At 42.7% G+C, this 23,982-nt stretch overlaps 1 protein-coding gene across 1 annotated transcript in view; it reads left to right on the top strand.

Annotated features, from left to right (window-relative positions):
• Positions 1-12,114, top strand: part of UTP18 (UTP18 small subunit processome component) — a 30,965-nt gene extending 18,851 nt beyond the window's left edge. Inside the window, exons 10-14 of the mRNA XM_055130030.1 lie at positions 1,875-1,998; positions 8,170-8,344; positions 9,899-10,041; positions 11,212-11,250; positions 11,926-12,114. Coding sequence (XP_054986005.1) covers positions 1,875-1,998; positions 8,170-8,344; positions 9,899-10,041; positions 11,212-11,236 — 467 coding nt within the window. The 3' untranslated portion in view covers positions 11,237-11,250; positions 11,926-12,114. The remainder of the gene's footprint in view (positions 1-1,874; positions 1,999-8,169; positions 8,345-9,898; positions 10,042-11,211; positions 11,251-11,925) is intronic.
• The last annotated feature ends 11,868 nt before the right edge of the window (positions 12,115-23,982 follow it).

Here is a 23,982-nt window from a genome sequence, read left to right as displayed (position 1 = left end):
TACAAAGCAGTACAAATACAAAGTTCAGAATTGCCAGAAGGTTTTGGCTTATAAGTAATCAAGACTGATTTGGGGAATTGAGACAATGAGAGGTAAAATACAAAGGAAAGGTTAAAGGTAAACTTTTGACTAAATTAGGGATGCTAGCAAGAGCACGATAAGCTTCTCTCGGAGGAGGAAAAGGGGCAATACACTGATGAAGCCTAAAACACTACGGGCTAATATCCAACACATTTGTACCATAAGAATATTTGTGTTTGGTTCAAGTTTAATATCCTTATCTTGAATACATTCTTCCCGAAGCTGTTCGAGTTTAGTGATTATGTTTACATTTCTTTTTCTCTTTTTTTATTATTGAGTCATCGTTAGATACAGTTACAAAAATTTCATGCTTTAGTTTCAGCCATACAATGATCGAACACCCATCCCTTCACCATTGTACATTCTCCACCACCAATGTCCCAAGTTTACCCCCCACCCCTGCCCCTTTCAACCCTCCTCCTGCTTCTATGGCAGACAGTTTCCCCCATACTCTTTCTCTTCTTTGGGGCATTAGGGTTTGCAATATAGATACTGAGAGCTATTACATTTGGTCCTTTATCTACTTCTAGCACATATTTCTCATCGTGAACCATTCCTCCAACCATCATTGACTTAGTGATCTGTTCTCTATTTCAGCTGCCTTCTCCCCTAGCTCATGAGACAGGCTTCCATCTATGAAGCAATATTCCTGGCCCGTGTATCTACTGTCCTTGGGTGTCAGTCTTATATTATGCTATTTTATATTCTACAAATGAGTGCAGTCATTCTGTCTGTCCCTCTCTTTCTGACTCATTTAACTTAGCATGATACATTTCATATATTTAAATTAGTAGGTGGTAGATAAACCATACAATGTCTTTCTCTTTGTTCTGGGACCACATCTGGCATTGCTGAGGGCTAATCTCTGATTCTCTGATTCTGTCTTTGGAATTCACTTCTAGAGGTACTTGGGGGACCCTGTGGTGCTGTGCTGGGGACTGAATCTAGGCAAACCCATGCAGGGCACGCACTCTACCACTCAACCACGTTGCCTGCCCTGTTTGTATTGATTATGAACTGTTCTGGCTAGTTCATTCTTGACTTCTTTCTTGTTCTCATCATCATCATTTAAGTATCTATTAGGAACTCTGATATTTGTTAATAGATGTTGGGAAATCAGTACTAAGGGAGTATTTTGTTTGGTTTTTGAAATTATTTTTCATTACCACACCTGCTGTGTTCGTGGCTGTGCTCTGCTCAGGGTCACTTGTGATGATGCAGGGTGGTGGGGACGAACCATGATGCAGTGCTGGCCATCCAGGCAGCATTGGCTGTGTGCAAGGCAAGTGCCTTCCCTCCCAGACTGCTTCTCCAGCCTGGATTTTCAGAGTTTTGCTCCTGTGGTTTATCTCCATGAAGTGAAGGTTTTCCTAGAAATTCAACCCAAGACATTCTTACTGTAAAAATACTGTTTATTAATGACTAGTTATGTAAGAAATGTTTTAGATCAATTTTTTAGACCTAATATAAATATGGGGTATTTATAGTAGATCTTTATTTGTAGTACCTTGTGCTAGTTAACGCTGGACTTAGAATGGTCAGTTCACTTGCCTTTCAAGTTTAAAACAAAATTAACCTAACCGGGCTAGAGTGATAGTACAATGGGTTGGATGCTTGCCTTGCACATGGCTGACCGGGGTTCCATTCCCCGCATCCCATTTGATTTGGTCCCCCAAGCATTGCCCGGAGTGATGTTGGAGTGCAGAGCTAAGAGTAACCCTGAACATTGCCAGGTGTGACCCAAAAAGCAAAAAAAATAAAAACTAACCAAACCCTTTTGGACTTTCCTTCAGGGGATGGGGAAGTTTATGTTTGGGATGTGAACTCCAGAAAGTGCCTTAACAGATTTGTTGATGAAGGCAGTCTATATGGATTGAGCATTGCTACGTCTAGGAATGGACAGTATGTTGCTTGTGGGTAAGTAAAGAGAGGCTCTTAAAACTTATAACTGCATTGTGCTAATAAAGTTTTAAAAAGTTGATTATATTGAAGGGAGCTTGAATAGTTCTGTTTATAAACAGTTCAGTAGTTAGGTTGGTATGCTTTCATCTTTGGGGAAGGGGATTGGAGTTTTTGGGCCACACCTGTGGTGCTCAGGAGCTATTCCTGGCTCTCAGGAGTAGCCCCTGGTGGTGCTCAGGGGACCATGTGTGGTGCTCAGAATTCAGACCAGTCTGGTCTATACCTTAACTTCTTTCAGGACTATATGGTCTCTGTGGCCCCCAAAACAGACCTTTTATTTTTATTTATTTATTTATTTTAAAATTTATTTTATTGAATCACCATGTGGAAAGTTACAAAGTTCTCAGGCTTATGTCTCAGTTATACAATGCTCTAACACCCGTCCCTTCACCAGTGCCCATATTCCACCACCAATAAAAACAAAAACAAAACAAAACAAAAAACCCAGTATACATCCCACCCCTCATCCCCCAAACCCCTCCCCCCTGCGTGACTGATACTTTCACTTCCTTTTCTCTTTACTTTGATTACATTCCAGATTTCAACCCAAAAGTCACTATTGTTGGAGTTTCAACACAGACTCACTATTTTTGTTGGAATTTATCCCCCAAGAATACAGCTCTATTGACAAGGAAATATTTGATAATAAGTTTTCCACTGATGAGAATGAAGAGATAAAAAGATAAAAAGAGATATAATACAATTTCTGTATTATAGTAATTAAGTCCAGGGAGATTTAAGTTGGAAAATGAATCATTTCCCTTCCTGGAACAGCATGGAGCAAAAGCTTAGTTCACAGTCTGCATACATGGTTGCAAGCACTCGCTGGAACCCCAAGTCATAAAGCTGTCTCTGGTTCCTGCTCGTTTCACATCCACGCGGCTGAAAACAGACCTTTTAAAAATATATACGTATATTTTCATTTTTTAATTTTGAGAAACTATACCTGCCAGTGCTCAGAGGTACTGTATCAGTGCTAGGGACTGAGCTAAGTTGGCTGCATGCGAGATGACTTAGCCCCTGTACTGTTATTGCTCTGGCCCTGCTCAGGTCTGATTCTATGTTTGACTTAATGTAGTGTTTAATGGTAATGCCTGCTCTTCAGCAAATACTGATCACATCATTTTCCTATTACTGTTTTTGCTTTGCCATTGATAAGGAAGTAGATTAAGTTAAACTTAGGGTTTAAAACTCATTTTTAGGGTGGTGGAGATAACTCATAAGTGATTGTCCTCCCTAGCTCCACATGGTTCCCTAAAACACCACTGGTTACAGCCCCCCATAAAAAACAAAAGTGATTTTATAGAGGGCAGAGCACAGAAAATCCTAAACCTTGCCACCCCAGACATTCTATTTTTTTTTTCCTTTTGGGTCACATTCGGCGATGCACTCAGGAATTATTCCTGGCTTATGCATTCAGGAATTACTCCTGGCAGTGCTCAGGGGACCATATGGGATGCTGGGAATCGAACGTGGGTTGGCTGCGTGCAAGGCAAATGCCCTACTCACTGTGCTATTGCTCCAGCCTCCCCAGACATTCTTTATTATCCAACAGTTTTTTAAGTAGCCATGAATCACCTATAATATTCCTTATAATAATGTTTAATATATTTTTACACTTATTTTAATAAAATATTTATTGGTTTTTAAGGTATTTTGCTGTGTGCTTTATCCCTGTGTGATAGCCATGGTATATATTTTTATTTCCAACTTATTAAAAATAAAACCCAAAAACTTTTATTTTAAGCAGAAGCACTGGCTTATTTAATGCATTTCCCCCCCTCTTGTCTAGGTACAAACCAAAACGTTGCATAAAAATACGGTTTGATCCTATTGCTGAAACTTTAAAAATATTATCTAGACATGTTATTGATTTATCACAAAAAAAATAGAAACCTTGGGAAAAAGCTGGCTTTATTCTCTTACTTGAGTCTCAAGATGTTGGGTAGGAGGAGACATTGGATACCTAAAATGGGATTCTAAACTGTCCGATCTGCCAAGTGTCCTGTTGGCATTTTTCTTTTCAAAACTACCTGGGTGGATTTTTATGAAAAAATATAGTTGATCCATAAAGAAATTTCAGTTAACTTTTCCTTGAATGGTCGATCAAATGGGTCTTACCATGAAGCATGGCACACTCCCCACTCTTCTATCACGTTGTTCATCCCTTTGAGGTTAAAATGGGGCAGCTGCATCTAAATGCCTCCCATCACCTTGCGACCCAGGAGAACGGAAAGGTAGAATTTGCTGTGGAATTGGGCTGTGATGTTAGCTGTAACCTGTGGCTCACAACTGTGCACTGTAGCAGCAGTTTGTGATTAGCAGGTCTTCTGAGAATAGCTTTGTTTCTTTACAATGATTAATTTTTAGGAAATGTGTTTGGTTTTGTTTTGGGGCCATGCCTGGTGATGCTCAGGGCTTACTCCTGACTCTGCACTTAGGAATTACTCCTGATGGTGCTCGGGGACCCATATGGAATGCTGGGAATCCAAATCCTGGTCATCTGCATGCAAGGCAAGCGCCCAACTGTACTGTCTCTCCAGCCCGTAATTTTCAGGAATTTTAAGTATAACTAGTTTGCCTCTCTGTAGAGCAAGAATAAAAATAACTCCCACGAATATGTGAAGTTAGTAACTTTTTTACCTTTGCCTTTTTTTAAAAAATCACTTTGTACTCTTTGAAAGGCCCACACAGGAAAGAATCTACTTTGATTTGAAGTACCCTTTGATATATTGGATTCTGATAATGCCTGGTCAGAGTACATATTGGATTTCTCTTATTAAACTCTTTTTTTTTTTAACTTTTTATTAAATCACCATGTGGAAAGTTACAAAGTTCTCAGGTTTATGTCTCAGTTATACAATATTCAAACACCATCCCTTCCCCAGTGCCCATATTCCACCACCAAAAACCCCAGTATACCCCCTACCCCCTACTGTATAACTAATGAATTTCACTTCATTTTTTCTTTACCTTGATTACATTCCATAATTCAACACAAAACTCACTATAGTTGTTGGAGTTTCCACCCAAGAGAGACAGACCTACTACATTTGATAATTAGTTTTCCATTGCTGGAAATGAAGAGATATGTAGCCCCACTGCTCCAAGTACATAACTCTTTTTTTTTTTCCTTTTTCCTTTTCCCTTTTTTTTTCCCCCTTATCCCCCTTCCCGCGCCTCATAGTATGGTGTACGCCACGCCGCGTCAGCCAGCGTGGGGCTTTTGCTTAGTTCACAGTCCAGAGAGGTGGCTGCTACATTAATAACCTTCAATATTTCAACAAAAACTTACTGTTATTATTTGGAGTTTCCCCCCCAAGTCAGACCTGTTCAAAGGGAACCGTTTCACATTGCTGACAATTATAAATGTTAAGTTGCACGGACTCAGGAGCATCCGCGCGGTTTTGGATTTCTGTATAAAGTCCAGGGAAAATTCTGCCAGAAATTACATAGCCCAGCTCACAGTCCCAGTGCATTGCTGTAAGAAGTCTCTGGAATCAAAGTCTTTAGGCGCAGAGGGTCTGCAATACGCTCAGCGGCTCCGGATTTATCTGGGCCGAGGGCGTGCCGGTTACGCCCCCTTCCCATGAGTTCCTGGGAGCCTCAAAAGTAAAAACCGAATACCTCTGGGTTTGGAGTCATAGAAGATGACGTCTGCCACGTGGGTGCCACCAGCCCGCCGTTTTCCGTGCAGGAAGACATGGTGGGGAGGAAAAAAATCCACCTCCTGGCAGCACAGAGTTGTAGCCCAGTTCGAAGTCCCAGTGCATTGCTATCAGATGCTGCGCTGGATGCCCGAATGTGTTAGATCTCTGGAATCAAAGTCTTTAGGTGCAGAGGGTCCTCTTATTAAACTCTTAAAGAAATGTCTTAATGATCATTAGAGAAATTTCAGATGTTATAGGCAGATCAGGAAGATGAGTTTCTGGTGGTCCAGTCCTGTAGCTGACTGACTGAACTTCCTTCCAGTCCTTTTTAGCTCTTGTTAAAGGGTTCTTTGGGTCAAATGGAGAAATATGTGTGAGTATATTAAAAATACACTACATTAGTAAATATTTAATTCTAACATACTGTTTGTGTTAGCTAAAATTTCCAGCTATATAATCTTTCTTATAATTAGGTGAGCTGAATAGGTCTTGTATTATGTAAATTATTTCTGGATCCTTATAGGCCATATTAAGTAATTAACAGAGGATGTTTGAATAGTAGGAATGAGAGTACACTTAATGGGATACTTGTTACCGTTTCAGGTTACATTTGCAAGTTAAGTATGAGGTTATAAGGACTTGTTCTTTATTAATGATGGTCTTATCATGAATCTGAATAGTATGACAATACTACGATTTTTGAGATTTACTTTTTAAATGTTTGGTGTTTTGTTTTTCTTAGCTGACCCCTCTGTCCCTCTCAGAGAGCCCGGCAGACTACCGAAAGTATCCTGCCCACATGGCAGAGCCTGGCAAGCTACCCGTGGCATATTCGATATGCCAAAAACAGTAACAACAAGTCTCACAATGGAGACGTTACTGATACCCGCTCTAGCAGATCGATGAACAACGAAACAACAGTGGTACAGATTTGGGGGCTATAACTGGCAGAACTCAGGACCTATTCCTGGCTCTCTGCTCAGGAATGACCCCTTGGCACCCATATACAGTGCCCTGTGTAGCACTGAGGCCAAACACATGCAAGACAAATGCCTTACCTCCTGTACTGTCTTTCTGAATTCTTTATATGAGTTGGGGCTGGAGTGATAGTACAGCGGGTAGGGATTGCATGTGGCCAACGTGGGTTCGATTCCTCCGTCCCTTGGAGAGCCTGGCAAGCTACCAAAAGTATCCTGCCCACATGGCGGAGCCTGGCAAGCTACCGTGGCATATTTGATATGCCAAAAACAGTAACAACAAGTCTCACAGTGGAGATGTTACTGGTGCCCGCTTGAGCAAATTGATGAACAACGGGATGACAGTGCTACAGTGCTAAGAATTTGGGTATAAATTCACTGCTGGTTAACATTTCAGTGGCATTAGAGTGAATAATCACTTCTTAATTATGAACTACAAGTATTCCCAGCCGAATACAGTCTCAAAACTAAAACTCAGAACTTCTGTCATGGCTTTTGTTTGGCACTAGTTTGGAATTTCTCACAGTATAATAGAATTAAAAAAGAAGCAATAGAGGAAATTCAGCTTTCATTCGTTCACACATTGGATATAAATGTGAGATATCCATTTGATATCTAGATTGGATATAAATGCTGAGACTGGCACTTACTGATGTCTTTGTTCACCTTTGCATCTTTGGCATGAAACAGACAATATTGAAGGAATGAGTAACAGTGATTCAGTGTTTTCTTGTTTCTACTTGCAATTGAAAGACAGCTGGTGGGGGCCAGAGCGATAGCACAGTGGGTAGGGCGTTTCCCTTGCAGGCGGCCGACCCGGGTTCGATCCCCGGCATCCCATATCCCCACCCCAAGCATCGCCAGGAGTAATTCCTGAGTGCAAAGCCAGGAGTAACCCCTGAGCATCGCTGGGTGTGACCCAAAAAGCAAAAAAAAAAAAAAAAAGACAGCTGGAATTAATAAGAGAAAAGGCTGGAGAGATAGTGGGGTGGGCAAGTGCTGGATACCCTGCACTGCATGGTCCGTGGGGCACCACAAGGGGCAGACCCCCAAGGACCGAGATAAAAGCTAGGTGGGGAACACCACCACTTAACGGTCTCCAAAACCAACAAACAAACAAATCCTAGAGTTATTAACATGAGGTTGGACTGTAAAACAAGTTTGGATTTTCATGAGGTAGGACTGTAAAACATGTTCGGGTTTTATCCTGGGATTAGCTCTCCAGCCACTGCTTCCTTGGAGTTCTTTTAATTTCCAGACCATACCTGGTGGTATTTTGCTTACTCCTGGTGCTGTGCTCAGAGATCATTCCTGGTGGTGGTGGGAATCAAAACTCTGGTTGTTTGTATGCAAAGCAAACACCTTACCCACTGTACTCTCTCTCCAGCCCCACTGGTTCCAGTTATTCATTAGTTGGTTGGATCGACTGTGTATTCACTTATCTTGTGAAAGCTCTTTTCTTGCTTTTAATCTCTTGTACTCTTTTTTTCTCTTTGCAGTTCCAATTGTGGAGTGGTAAATGTCTATAATCAAGAATCTTGTCTCAAAGAAACAAACCCAAAGCCAATAAAAGCTATAATGAACTTGGTAACAGGTGTTACTTCTCTGACCTTTAATCCTACTACAGAAATCTTGGCAATTGCTTCGGACAAAATGAAAGAAGCAGTCAGATTGGTAATATTCCCTTGCCCTTTCTTTTATCCTTGATAGTTTTTAAAATCTAAGTTGAAAAATAATATAATGAGTGTTGTATTCTTTTGATGTAGAATTATTAGTATTATAGCTTCTTGAGGTTATTGTAGAAATGGGACACAATAGCCACTAAATTTGTATTTTGTCAGTTCTTTTGGGAGAGCTATGTTGTCTGATCTTAACATTTCTAAAGCAGTCTTTGTTTTCATTTTTTTAGCATATGCATGAAGAAATATGTTTAGGTCAGACACTTAATTCCTTTGTGGTTGTCTTTCATCTACTTCTTTTTAGGGCTCCTTAATGAGTAATGAGTGAGTAGAGGTGATTCTTAGGTTTTGAAAATAGATTAAACTTGAAAATTATGTGAAGAGATTGCAGTTCAGACTGCTGGCATAATACTATCTACAAATCTTTGTGGAAATCACTAGACTTGGTGATTTATTAGGAAGACTCCTAGTATTCAGTGTGTGGTCAGTGAAATACAGTACATTGGGGCATTGGGGTTGGGGAGGTCACTGTTTTTTTTTTTTAAAGGGAATAGTAGACCAAATTAAGTTTGTAAACATTTATATAAAATCTCATCTGAAATTATGGATGATGACAGATAACTAAGACAGATACATAGCTGAATGGTAACTCTGTGGGTTTGAACATGAAATTTCTTGCAAGAGCTAAAAAGTTTTTGAGATGGGAGTTGTTAAAATTTTAATCTGCTTAGGATAACTGCTGCCATGCTTAGGTTTTATTTATCCACACATTAAGTTATTTATCCACACATTGAGTATTGTCTCTTTTATCTGTTCTTTGGCTCGTGCTTTTCAGAATAGTCTTGAAGACAGCGATTTCCTCCTCATGCTTAGACCTGGCTTCGGGTGAACTTTTGGCTCTTAAGTGATTTGCATTGTTGTCCATTGAGGAGCGATTGCAAAAAGCTAAGAGTAGATCACATGGTTGAAAAAGCAAAATGAAGAAAGGAAATTATTATATTGATATTACTTTGTTTAGTCTTCAGTTATATAAAATCAGAGTGCTCATGACGTTTGGAGTGTTCCTTGTGATCAAATTTTCCTAGTCTTTACTGTAGTCATTAAGTTAGAGCACTAATGGGTATTACTATTGACTTTTCACTTTAGTTTATTTGTTCAGCAAACATTTGAGTCTCACAGGCACCAGCAAAACTTAGGCTGCATTAACAACATTAAGAAAATATGGGGCCAGGGAGATGACTCAAAGGCTAAGAGTGCGTGCTTTGCATGCAGAAGACCCTGGTTTAGTTCTTGCCATTGCATGGTCCCCATGCATTGAACTTGGTGTAGACCCTGAATATTGTGGAGTGTTGTGTTCGAACCCCCTCCCTCTGTCTTAATTAAGAACACATTGAAAATAAAATTTTGGAACACTTTGCTACAATAAGAGAATTGTGTTTTGTGTGCACTGTACTCAAAATGAACAGTTTGTTCCAGCACAAAGATTAAAATTTAAGAAATGAGTTCCCAGTTGTTTTAGTTTAAAAAGCCTTTTAATATCTCCTTCCAGGTTCACCTTCCTTCCTGTACAGTATTTTCAAACTTTCCAGTTGTGAAAAAGAAGAATATTTCTCTTGTTCATACCATGGATTTTTCTCCCAGAAGTGGATATTTTGCCATAGGGAATGAAAAGGGCAAGGCTCTAATGTATAGGTAGGTGTTAACATTAAAAAGTAAGAAATGGGGCTGGAGCGATAGCACAGCGGGTAGGGTGTTTGCCTTGCACTCGGCTGGTCCTGGTTTGATTCCCAGCATCCCATATGGTCCCCCGAGCACCTCCAGGAGTAATTCCTGAGTGTATGAGCCAGGAATGACCCCAAAAGAAAAAAAAAATGATGTTAACTACATTGAAACCTACCTAAAAATTGCATGCTCCATCCTAGTCCTGTTGCTGTACCAAGCATATTTGTCCGTGCAGCTGCAACATGCAACCCTAATTATATCATCTGTAGATGGGAGAGACAACAAGGTATCTCTTTGTGGAGATCTGCATGTTTCTAACTCTTTTTGGGGTGGTTGAGAGGGGTAGTGGGGGGTTTGGCAGTCTCAAGGTGTCCACCTGACAGTGTTTAAGGGTCATTCCTGGCATTGCATAGGAAACGAAATAGGACCTCTTGCATGTAAGGCAAGCATCACAGTCTTTCTTCTTGGTGTCTGACCCAAACTGTGTCATACACCCTAGAGTTGTAGTGAAAGCTATACAGAAGCCTGTGCATGTATTCTTCTGGGAATGCCTGCTTTTGAACTATGTGGAAATGCAGGTGGAGGGGGGAGGAATGTATTTGAGTAGATAGTTATATAAAGAGAAGGTAGCAAACGATAATGATAGGGTTTTAAATTCTTTTTATTTTGAAAGGAAAATGGATTTTACTAGGAAAATTGATCATTTTATCATTTTATTTTCAGATCACTTTTGGAGTGATTGAGTTCAGAACATATAAAAGGATGCAAGCTTGTATTGTACTTAGAAATTTTCTTGCAAAGCTTTGCATCATTATTATAACTGGATTTTTTTTTTTTTAACGTAATCCCTAAAGGGCATTGGAGTTTTCATCAGAGTAAAATGACAACATTTCTATTAGGTATGGTTGATAGGGTATTTCATAGGCTTCCAAATTTGATACTTTTCCCCTAAAATTTGAGTTAATAGCTTTAGAATCCTACAGAATGTCAGATTGTGGAGCCTTAACCTGACTGCCTGCTGAGAATGATTGATTGCAATTTTTTCTTCTAAGATCTTCCTAAGTGCTGTTCTGTGATCTGATTGATAATACTCTGAGCAATCAAAAAGTCGTTAAGATGATTTGTCCTTTACTTTTTCAGGTTGCACCATTATTCAGACTTCTAGAGAAATTGTTCGAAGTAAGAAATTTTATTACTGCTTCTACATATTTTAGAGTTACACACGTTGCCGAGTTAGCAGAACGATACTGTTCACTGCACCTGTTGTATCTTCATGGAGGGTAGTGGAATGCAAGAGTAGATCAGAAAGAATCTAGTTGTACTTGAACTCTGGGGAATTTCTTAGCCTGTATCTCAGCAATCTGGCTGTTTTCCTCTGAAGTCACATCTCTGTACTGAGTTCAGTAATGGACATCAGAATTTGGTAATCACTTAATACACAAGAATAGACTTAACAGAAAGAGATAAGTCCTTTCACAACTTGCGTGAGCCCTCTTATTTTACAGATGTTTCTTGAAAGATTTTTACATAACTTGTCCTGTAGCTTGTTAAATGGTGAATTGTCACAAATCCAGTTAATGCAAATAATGATCATTACATTTGTGTTCAAATTCATAAGAGGACTTTGATCTTTGACCTGCGATAAGATGGTCGGTAGCTCCAGGGTTGAGCTTTTCAATTGTTCTATTCATCACAGTTGACATTTGGTCTTCGAGATTAATAGATATTGAGAAATTCTGGGCGTGCATAGAAATTTAATTCAGGAAAATAATTTAAATTACAATTCTAGTACATGATTTCTTAATGACCAGTAGCCATAAATCAAGTGTATCATTTCTTCTGTTCTTTCTTCAGGTTCAGTTGAGCCACACGAGAAGAATATCCTGATAAATCTTAGAAAATTTACAGAATGTATAATATGATTTATTGATCCTTCTATGCCTATTTAATAAAATTGCCTTAATAAACACATAACTTCTGTTTGAAAACAAGTGTATGTGATTGTTCTTTCTCCAATAGGTTAGATCTTTCTGTATGCTACAGCCAGCCTTGACTTGAACAATTCCCCATGTTTCAAAGACTCATCTAAGAGAGTCTGGTGGAAGTCATAGATACAGGAGTGATGGTGCTAGCTCGTAAAATGAAATAAAGTGTTTATTTAAATGAAAAATCTTTTCTGGATTTAGTACCTCTTTGAAGGATGGGGTGGGGAGGTGGGATTCACCGTGCTCCAGGGGCATTGCTTTGCAGGTGGTGCCACAGACTGACTTGGGACACTGTGCCTGCACAGCATGTGCCCCGTGCCCTGGATTCAGTACTTTGGATGGTCATGATTACTTGGAAGGGAGGGAGCATGTGAGGACCTGGTATATTCGTGTCACCAATAGCTGCTTCTGAATATATGTATTCAGAATATATTTGTCCATTACTCCAACTAAAATGTGTTTAATTCCGGTGTCAAGGTTAATAATTCTTTAATCAGAATATAACTGTGCTCTAGATTAATCCCTTCATTTCTTAGGAAAAAAGCTAACATTGTAAGTAATATAAAAGAGATTGCTTATGAGCAATATCTCGTAGAACAAGTTTTTGATCTCCCCCCCTTATTAAAATGGAAAAGGAAAAGTTCAGGGTAAAAGAAAGATTTTCAGGCAACAAAAGATGGCTCTGACTCTTCCCAGAGAGCTCCTACATGTCACCTACGTATTCCAGCTAACAGGCTCGGGGGTTATCTGTCCACAGGCCTACTGGGGTGACCTGTTAGCCCAGTTAGTTTCGATTGTGTTTGCATGTTATAGCATCTTTCAAGAATACTTGATTTTTAAAAAACAGGTTTTTATATAGAGAAATGAGGAAAAGAGAAAGTATTTCGAGAGAGAATACTGCTCCAGATGGGAGGGAGTCCGGGCCTTTTCTGTTAAGGTGGTCTGTTGTGAAATTGTGGCAACTCTTCTCTGTCCCTTCCTTTGTTGCCTATAGCTTCTACAGTGAACTAGGGCAAAAATTTAATATTCCGGAAATACTTGTTTATTAGTGCTATTTCTCTTATGAGTTGCTAGGGGGCGGTATTGCATTACATGAGCAGTAGACCACCTGCCTCTAGCTTTTTACCATCAACCTGTCTTTATCCAGCTGAATCATTGTTTCAGAAAGGACCCCAAAGCTTTGTGCTTGTTTGGATGCTGTTTTTAGGGTGTGAAAGATAAGCAGAATTTTGTTCTAGAGAGAATGATGAAAGCGGCGCTTAACGTGTTTACCTCTGCGTTCTTGCCATCTCTGGATCGTTTTTTATATTTACTAGGCAGAGTCATGAATTTCCAGTTCTAATCTCCAAAATACACAGAAATGTACTGTTACACAGACAGGAGGTGCTACTAATCTTTTGTCCTGTCTTTTAGTACCAGTTTTTCCCCTTTGTTGGGAGTTGGGAATCTGGATCTGCTTCTTATTGCTTCTCCTTGCAGTCAGGGCCAAGCTCATTCTTCATGAAGGTGCGCTGCTGCCAGTCGCTTAGAGTATGAATGATCCATTTCTGTTAGTGCTGGGAGAGGGCTTGAGCTGTGAGGTGTATTTTGCCCTCCAGAACCACACAGGATAGATTCAGGTTTCTTAAGAGGTCATTGGTGAGTTGAAATCTTTATTGCATCCATTCTCCATTCCTGTGAGCTTTGAACACACTGAAGTATTACCATTCTTTTGAAATTTCTCTGAGAAAAATTTGTTCAGCATCACTAATCATTAGGGAAATCCAAATCAAGAGGACAGTGAGATCTCACACCAGTGAGTACGGCATGTATCAAAAATAGTGGGAAAAATCTGTGGGCAGAGATATGGTAAAGAAAGGAATGCTCATTCACTGCTGGTGGGAATGTCTGGTTCAGCAACAGTGGAAAGCTGTTCTCTTGTAAACTTAAAATTGAGATGTCACTATTCATTATTCAGCAATTCCACTTTTGAGCATTTACCTCCAAGACATTCATTTCAAAGGTCATCTGAACATTTATTCATTGTAGCACTTAGTACAAAAACTGAGATGCGGAATTAATCTTGGGGTCCGACAGCAGATGTATGGATGATGAAGCTACGGTATCTAAACCTAATGGAGTAGCTGCAAGGAATGACAAGCTCCACAAGTTGATGCAACCTGGAAGAGAGTGTTGAGTGAAGCTAGGAGGAGGACAAACACAAGATGAACTCACCTGTGGTTAAAGAATAACTGGATGAGGAAATGTAAAGGGGGGATTCCTAGGTCACCTTTGACCGTAGAGTCTAGGGGAAAGGACAGAGAATGGAAGAGAAGGTGGGGTGAGGAGGGAGAAGATGAGAAAGGGAAGTAATGGAAGGAATGAGGTCGGGGGCCTCAGCCACACCTGTGATGTGGGAGAGTGCCATGGCTATGTATCTAAGGCACAGACTCAACAACACTGGAAACGAGATCTAAACTGCAACCACTGAACTTTGGAATGTCCCTCTCAAAGTGGCTTGTGAGCGTGGGGGGTGGGGAGACTGGGAGGGAGCATGGGAACACTGGTGGAGGGAAATTGACAATGGTGGTTGATTGGTGTTGGAATATTATATACCTGAGAATAACTAAATCACAACTTATTTATGTTTTTTGCTTTTTGGGTCACACCCGGCGATGCATAGGAGATACTCCTGGCTCATACACTCAGGAATTACTCCTGGTGGTGCTCGGGGGACCATATGGGATGCTGGAAATCCAACCCGGGTCGGCCACATGCAAGGCAAACGCCTTACCCGCTGTGCTGTCGCTTCAGCCCCCTTCTCCTGTGTGGACAAAAATAACCAATTTTATGGATGATTATGATCATTTACTGAAGTTTCTTTTAAAATTAGTATTCTCTTTATAAATAAAATGATACAAGTAATAAGCATTATCATAGTGTTTTATATATTTTTAAAAATGTCAATTTTTGGGACGGAGTGATAGCACAGCGGGTAGGGCGTTTGCCTTGCATGTGGCAGACCCGGGTTCGATCCCTGGTATCCTATATGGTCCCCCAAGCACTGCCAGGAGTAATTCCTGAGTGCAAAGCCAGGAGTAACCCCTGAGCATCGCTGGGTGTGACCCAAAAAGAAAAAAAAAGTGTAAAAAGTCTTTTTTTTTTTTTTTTTTTTGCTTTTTGGATCACACCTGATGATGCACAGGGGTCATTCCTGGCTCATGCACTCAGGAATTACCCCTGGCGGTGCTCAGGGGACCATATGGGATGCTGAGATTCGAACCCGGGTCGGCCTCGTGCAAGGCAAATGCCCTACCTGCTGTGCTATCACTCCAGCCCAAAAAATGTCATTTTTCAAATGTCAATAACCGGTTGCTCTTTTAACCATGTTGTTATTAGTGTAGTACAAATAAAATCCATATTTAACATTGAGAAGCTTGAAGTATTTAGAAATTAAATTAGGTTAGGGACAGAAATCCAGTTAGGGCCAGTTCCTAGTACATTAAGTTGTGTCTTCCATATGTTCAAAGAATATAAACATTTCTATTAACTTTGTTTGAGAAATATAAAGAGAAAGATACTGATACATGATTACAATGATGTAGAAAAATGAATATAGCAGGAGTGATCCCTGAGTGCTGCTGGGTGTAACCCCAAAACAAAAACCCAACTCTGCTCAACTTGCTACTCTTGCTTTAAAATAGCTCATCTCCTGTCTTCCTCCTCTGAAAAGGGCCTAGAAAGACTTCTGTAGATAAGTTCTGAGTAGCGCCTAGCTTAGAGCAGGCTTCCAGGGAGCCTTGATTGCATCATTCGTCATCCCAGGCCACTATTCCAGCTGCTTCCCAGCTTCCAGCCTTTCCCCTCACCTCGTGCTCTAGAAGGCTTGCACTACTTGTTTCCCTGAGTGAGCCAAGCTGTTTTCCTCTCCTATACCTTTGTTTTTAACAATACCACCTTCTTTTTTTTTTTTTTTTTTTTTGCTTTTTGGGTCACACCCAGCGATGCTCAGGGGTTACTCCTAGCTTTGCACTCAGGAATTGCTCCTGGCAGTGCTTGGGGGACCATATGGGATGCCGGGGATCGAACCCGGGTCGGCCACGTGCAAGGCAAACACCCTACCCGCTGTGCTATCGCTCCGGCCCCCAATACCACCTTCTTACCTGTTCCTTAAAATCATCATCATCATCATCATCATCATCATCATCATCATCATCATCATCCTGTTGATCGTCGAATTTCTCGAGCAGTCTCAATAACGTCTCCATTCATCCAAGCCCTGAGATTTTAGAAGCCTCTCTTGACTTGTCCTTCCCAATGGTGCCGCATTGGAGGCTCTTTCAGGGTCAGGGGAATGAGACCCAGGATTGTTACTGTTTTTACTGTTTTTGGCATATGAATACACAATGGGGAGTTTGCAAGACTCTCCCATGTGGGTAGGAAACTTTTTTTTTTTTGCTTTTTGGGTCACACCCAGCGATGCACAGGAGTTACTCCTGGCTCTTCACTCAGGAATTACTCCTGGCAGTGCTTGGGGGACCATATGGGATGCCGGGGATCGAACCCGGGTCGGCCGCGTGCAAGGCAAACGCCCTACCCACTGTGCTATCGCTCCGGCCCCATGGGTAGGAAACTCTTGCCAGGTTCTCCAAGAGGGAGAACTAGGCTATAAGATGTCGCTTGGCCGCTTTGCTTCTGGGAGCTTGGTTTTAAGTCTCTGGATGTTGGCCGTTGGTGGGATTACACGATGCCTGGGGCAGTCCCTGGGTCACACTGCCTAGCTACTGGAAAATGGGAAATATCTGGGCAGAAGAGGCCCAGTCCTGATCCGAGCAGGCTTGGAGGTCTCAGCCCCGGGTCCCACACACCTGGGCTCCTCTGCTGATACCTTCATGCGTGAGGCTCGTCCGAATGTGTGGAGAGGGGCCTTGAGCATGGCTGTGGCTAGGCTCAGGAGGTCTTCGGCTACGGAGCTCTGCTCCGGGCAGGGAGGGAAGCTGAAGCCCATCCCCTCTGGGGGCCCCCGGGGAAGACAGCCAGGCAAAGACAGCCAGGCAGGAGGGCAAGACTCTCTGCCTTAAAAACAAAAACAAAAACAAAAACAAACAAAACCCCTCAACTTGCAATGCCCAATTTAAATTCCTTGGCTCTGTTTTTTTTTTTTTCTAAATTTTGAAATTCCTCTTTCAGATGGGCCTCTATTTCTAGTACTGATGCCTTGTGTGGAGTTTGTTTGGATTCTTTTTATACTGTGTTTCCCTGGAAGATCAGAAGGGCATTTACAAAACAAAGAGGGAAATATCAATGCATAAGGGCCTGAAGAAAAGAAGGTTGTAGAAATTAGAATCTAACTATGTAGGGTCAAACATGTCTACAAAAAGCAGGGGGTAGGGGCTGGAGCAATAGCACAGCGGGTAGGGCGTTTTCCTTGCACGCGGCTGACCCGGGTTCGATTCCCAACATCCCATATGGTCCCCTGAGCACCACCAGGAGTAATTCCTGAGTGCAGAGCCAGGAGTAACCCCTGTGCATTGCCAGGTGTGACCCAAAAAAGCAAAAAAAAAAAAAAAAAAAAAAGCAGGGGGTAGAGTGGGAGATACATTTTTTTTTTTAAGAAATTTTTTTCTTTCCCAACCCTGGGAACCTCTATTAACAGTTTGGTGCCTATCTTGCTAATAGCTTTTTTGTTTGTTTGTTTTTGTCATTAGGTCAATGATGTGTTTGGATGCAGGATGATAAATAGTGGTTTAAAGTCACTGAGGAGCAAATAAGGACATTTAAATCTGGAGGGGACTGATTCCTTTCTCCACCCATCTGGCAGTTCAGCAGTATCTCAGGTTGGAGGGTCTGAGGGTCTCTGCCTGTACCTCAGGGGTGTAAAATGGTGGCTGCATCTCTCAACCCAGTGCTCACACTGCAGGAGAGTGTCCGAGCCAGAAGGAAGGTAGGGGATAGGGAGAAAACAGCTTCTTTCCAGCAGGATTTTTTCTTTGATCAAATGTGAACATCCGGGGCTGGTGAGTACATTGGGCAGGGCATTTACCTTGCAGGAGGCCGACCCAGGTTCGATTCCCTGCATCCCATATAGTCCCCAGAGCACCACCAGGAGTAATTCCTGAGGGCAGAACCAGGAGTAACCTCTATGCATTGCCGGGTGTGACCCAAAAAGCAAAAAAAAAAAAAAAAAGGGGGGGGTGAAACATCCTTCCCAGACGTCTCCTGCAGACTCTCCCTGAGGGACAGACCGACAACTTAAAAGGCTGAGCCCTGGGATAGTTCCCCAGTCCCCAGCACCACAAGATCCCTGAACACTGCTGGGAGTTGCCCTTTCCTATAAAACCAGTGCTTCACCCGCTGCCCCTGAGCACAGCTATGTGGATTTGGCCTGTTTCAACTGATACACCTATGTCTTTTTTTTTTTTTTTTTTGCTTTTTGGGTCACACCCAGCGATGCTCAGGGGTTACTCCTGGCTTTGCACTCAGGAATTACTCCTGGCAGTGCTTGGGGGACCATATGGGATGCCGGGGATCGAACCCGGGTCGGCCGCGTGCAAGGCAAACGCCCTACCCGCTGTGCTATCGCTCCAGCCCCATCCTATGTCTTGATTTAAGGTGCTTTAGGCTAGTTCCCTACCTTTTACCATTACACATACTGCTCCAATTAACTTTCTGATACAGGTCTCTTTGGACGCAGCTGTATTTCTCTAGGAGAGGTACCTGAAAGTAGAATTGTTGGACAAACATGGAAAGTTTTGCTTTAAAATTTGATAACCGGGCCGGAGAGATAGTACAGCAGGCAAGGTGCTTACCTTGGAGACGGCTGACCTGGGTTTGGTCTCCGGCACCACATATGTCCCCTGCACCCTGCAGGAGTGCAAAGCCCTGAGCACTGTTGGGTGTGGCCCACAAACCAAAAGCAAAAAAACAGGGGCTGGAGTGATAGCACAGCGGGTAGGGCGTTTGCCTGGCACGCGTCCGACCCGGGTTCAAATCCCAGCATCCCATATGGTCCCCTGAGCACGGCCAGGGGTAATTCCTGAGTGCATGAGCCTGTGCATCGCCAGGTGTGACCCAAAAAGCAAAAAAAAAAAAAAACCAAAAAACCAAAAGCAAAAAAACAAACAAAAAAAAAGAGTATGTAACAACTGTTCTCCAAAAAGGCCTTGACAGTCACGTTCCCATCAGAGGCAGATGAAAACCTTTCCCTGTACCAGCTAGTGGCAATCACATGTCACCACCAAATGTTATTGTTCATAACCTAGAGAATGAAAAATGATACTTTGGTTCCGTTTGTTGGCTTGTGCTAAGATTATGATTTCTTCCACTGAACTCAGGACAATAGACATTCTATGACTGGCATTGTCACAAGTAGAAATTAATCCTTAGCTCCTAGAGAAAGCAGTTCTCTCATCATGCCAACATTATTTTTTTTTAAGTTGATGATCTCTTTATTTTTTATTAGTGAATCACCGTGAGGGTCACAGTTACAGACTTACACATTTTCATGCTTGTGTTTCCATCATACAATGTTCGAGAAACTATCCCTCCAACCAGTGCCCGTTCTCCACCACCGATGATCCCAGTATCCCTTCCACCCCCAATCCCATCCCCCCACCCCACCCCACCTCTGTGGCAGGGCATTCCCTTTTGTTCTCTCTCTCCTTTTGGGTGTTGTGGTTTGCAATAGGGGTATTAAGTGGCCATCGTGTTCAATCTATAGTCTACTTTCAGCACGCATCTCCCTTCCCGAGCGGGTCCTCCAATTACATTTTACTTGGTGTTCCCTTCTCTATCTGAGCTGTCTTTTCCCCCAGCATGTGAGGCTAGCTTCCAAGCCCATCTTGGAAGATAGTGGAGCCAACCTCCTGGTACTTATTTCTACTATTCTTGAGTGTTAATCTCCTATTCTGTTATTTTATTTTATTATTTTTATTATTTTTGCTTTTTGGGTCACACCTGGCAATGCACAGGGGTTACTCTTGGTTATTCACTCAGGAATTACTCCTGGCGGTGCTCAGAGGACCATATGGGATGCTGGGATTCTAACCTGGGTTGGCTGCGTGCAAGGCAAATGCCCTACCCACTGTGCTATCGCTCTAGCCCCTATTCTGTTATTTTATATTCCACAGATGAGAACAGTTTTTCTATGTCTGTCTGTCTCTTTCTGACTCATTTCACTTAGCATGATACTTTCCATGTTGATCCACTTATATGCAAAGTTCATGATTTCATCTTTTCTAACAGCTGCATAGTATTCGATTGTATAGATGTACCAAAGTTTCTTTAACCAGTCATCTGTTCTCGGGCACTTGAGTTTTTTCCAGATTCTGGCTATTGTGAACAGTGCTGCATGAACATATAAGTGCAGATATCATTTTGACTATACTTTTTTTGCTTTTCCGGGATATATTCCGAGAAGTGGTATTATTGGGTCAAATGGGAGCTCAATTTCTAATTTTTTTTTTTTTTTGGTTTTTGGGTCACACCCGGCGATGCACAGGGGTTACTCCTGGCTCTTCACTCGGGAATTACCCCTGGCGGTGCTCAGGGGACCATATGGGATGCTGGGATTAGAACCCGGGTCGGCCTCGTGCAAGGCAAACGCCCTACCCACTGTGCTATCGCTCCAGCCCCATCAATTTCTAATTTTTTGAGAAGCGTTCATATTGTTTTCCAAAAGGTACTAGTCAGACATTCCCACCAGTACTATATAAGCATGCCCAACATTCTTAATGGTATTTGTGTATATATGCCTATACAGATATTTGTATTGGTATTTGTGTGCATGGACTGAAGCAATAGCACATCAGGTAGGTCGTTTGCCTTGCACGTGGCCGACCTGGGTTTGATTCCTCTTTCCCTCTCGGAGAGCCTGGCAAGCTATCGAGAGTATGTTGCCTGCACGGCAGAGCCTGGCAAGCTCCCTGTGGCGTATTCGATCTGCCAAAAAACAGTAACAACAAGTCTCACAATGGAGATGTTACTGGTGCCCGCTAAGGCAAATCGATGAACAACAGGATGACAGTGCTACAGTGCAGTGCTATTTGTGTGCATATATCTATATAGAACTGGTGTTGATTCATGTTTATATCTCCAGCACCTAGTTCAATACTTGACCCAGTATATATGCAATGTATAACCTTTTTTTTAAAGCATTCTGTCCTGTGTTGGAACACAGGTATAGATGGGATAATAACGACTGGATATTCTCTCTGAATCCCTAATTGACATGTATGGGTTGACTCAGAATACCCCCCCTTCCCTCCCCTTCCCTTCCCTTTGCTGTATTGCACTGAATGTGGGTCGCACCTTCACTTGATTGCAGGGCTGGAACGCGTACTTCTGGGGGACTGTGCTTTTCTGATGGGGAATTCACATGCATTCTGGTTGTAATCCTTGCTAGGGGTTGTTGTGGGGCACACGCACAGCTTGCCAGGGTCGCACAGCTGGCTGCAGTGTCACACAGTTTGAGTTGCAGGGCTCACTGAGGGTCCCACGCTTTAGTTATGCTTGCACATGACCTGCAGTGCTCCAGAGACCCCCCCCCCCCCCCGCACTCTGTGGTGCTAGAGCCTTACACAGCACAGCCCCTGGGACACACTTGGCACGTGTGGGCAGACCTGGGAATTCCACCCGAAGTCCCACTCACAAAATCAGTGTGTTTGCCACGGAGTCATCCCAGGCGATGATGGAATGGGTGTCCCTTTCACAGGTGCAGTGCAATCTTGCAGGCATAATAGGAGTGTGGGAGTGACGTCTCCGAGACAGCGTGGATTATATAGACAGCAGGTCAGAATCTTTGGAATTAGGACAGTTTGGGAGGCTAAGTATAAAAGCTTCAGAGAGAATGCTGAGGCAGAAGAAGAAATGAACTGTAGGTAGCTGGAGGCAAAACTCCAGTCAGTCATTTTGAAAGTAGATGGTGAGTTGAAAATAAACCGTGAAACTTGGAATCAGCCATCAGCTGGCAAATGCGTTTCTCATTGACAGCAAAGTGCAGATAAAACTCCCTCATTGTAATTCCTGTTTCTCCTTCAGAAAGCATAGTTGGGCTTGGCATAATAAAATGAAATCAAATTCCCACAAGTTACAGGAAGATGAGATACTCTTATTTAAAAAAAATTTATTGAAGTAACATTGGTTTATAACATTTTATAGGATTCAGGTGTAGAGCATTATAGTTTGACATCTGTGTCTGCTCTGTGACGAGCTCCGCCAGAGCCTGGTTTCCATCTCCAAACTTAGGTTCTGTTATTTTTACGTGCCTCTGTTCTCCCTCTGTTCCACCCTTGATTCCTCAAAGGTGGAACTATCTTCCTTCTGCTTCGCTCCTCTGGGATTTCAGATCATCCACCCACCATCCATCCGCCCTAGAGACATTAATTGAGCACCCGTGGATGTCAGATTGTCTTGTTCGTGCTGAGTTCCCAGCATCCCTGGGTGCATCAAGGAGGATTAAACAAGTAACTATAAATTCAGCAAGTGTGACTGAAGACACCCTGGTGCTTTGGGATCCTAGAACCCTCCTTTCAAGGGTCCTGGAAGTTTCCCTCAGGAAGCCACCGTTATGTTGACTTCAGAATGTGAAGGGGTGAATTAGCGCCCTTCTCACCAATTCACCCGAATTCTCCGAGAGCTCAACACTCTATTGTGGGCTTGTTTGTTTTCTCTTTTAGGCTTTTGGGGCCACACTCAGGAGTGCTCAGGGCTCAGTTCTGGCTCTGGGCTTGGGACTCTCATGGCAGTTCTCAGGGGGACCGTATGCAGTGCTGAGCTGGGGTCAGCGGTGTGTAAGGTGAGCGCCCTTGCCACTGTGCTCTCCCTCCGGTCCCTGCCACCAGTTGTGTTTTATAGATGCCTCTCCTGTTGTGGGGACTCCCTGTGCGTCTCTGACTACTTCCTGATTCCTCTGTCTCCAGTGCTCTTCTCTCCTCTCTCTGATTACTGCCCCATCCTCTCCTATCTCAGTTTGGAGAATGCTGTTGTGACTCATGTCTGCTTAGTGTTACACTGTGAATTCAAAGGGGGTGCAGAACAATCATTTGGTTTTATTTATTTATTTATTTGCTTATTTTGGCTTTTGGGATCACACCCGGCAATGCTCAGGGGTTACTCCTGCTTCTGCACTCAGGAATGACTCCTGGCGGTGCTCAGGGGACCATATGGGATGCAGAGGATCGGATCCAGGTTGGCTGCATGCAAAGCAAACGCCTTCTCTGCTGTGCTATCGCTCTGACCCCAATCATTTGGTTTTTTTTTTCATGTTTTGTATGACTACTGTTTTTGGATCCCTAAGCGCATTTTGGGAGGTCCCAAATGATACTCGGGAGGTCCTGGCAATCCTTGGCCAACTGGGTGGGTGATTCCCTGCGTAGGCGTGTGGTGCTGGGGATTAATTAGGGCATGCCAGTTTGGGGGCCTCCCTCCCCAGGGTCTTCAGGGGCCTTCAAGGCTGCACGCAGCAGTGGTTGGACACCGTGTGGTTTGGAAGCCTAGAGCCAAGGCTGACTGCATGCAAGGCACGTGCCTCAATCCCTCGCCCAGCTCTCTAGTCCCAGAATAACTTTTCTCATTATAATATAGGCATATTCTTCTAAAGCTTTAGCACCGGGTCAAGCGGGAGGAAGTCCTCGCTGTATCTTCCATTACATTGCAAAGACTCTGACAGCACAAGGAAGCCAATGTGTGGAATTCCTTTCTCCATCCTAGTGCCCCCTGACCCAGGCAGGACCTGAGGAACCAGGTGAGGTAGAGATCTTAGCGCCCTCTCTTCCTGGTGGAGTGCTGGTCAACTGCTCCTGACACTTTGAAGTGACTTCCCCAGTCATACCTGTGTGACCACTGTCAGTGCTTGACTTAGCATCTGGATCTTGGTAACTGTTTTTGTTTTTGTTTTTGGTTTTTGCCTTTTTGGGTCACACCTGGCGATGCACAGGGGTTACTCCTG

The sequence above is a fragment of the Sorex araneus genome, chromosome 3 (assembly GCF_027595985.1).
Source record: "Sorex araneus isolate mSorAra2 chromosome 3, mSorAra2.pri, whole genome shotgun sequence".
Classification (NCBI taxonomy): domain Eukaryota; kingdom Metazoa; phylum Chordata; class Mammalia; order Eulipotyphla; family Soricidae; genus Sorex; species Sorex araneus.
The sequence above is the reverse complement of the archived record's forward strand: the minus strand, read 5'-3'. Positions and strand labels throughout refer to the sequence as shown.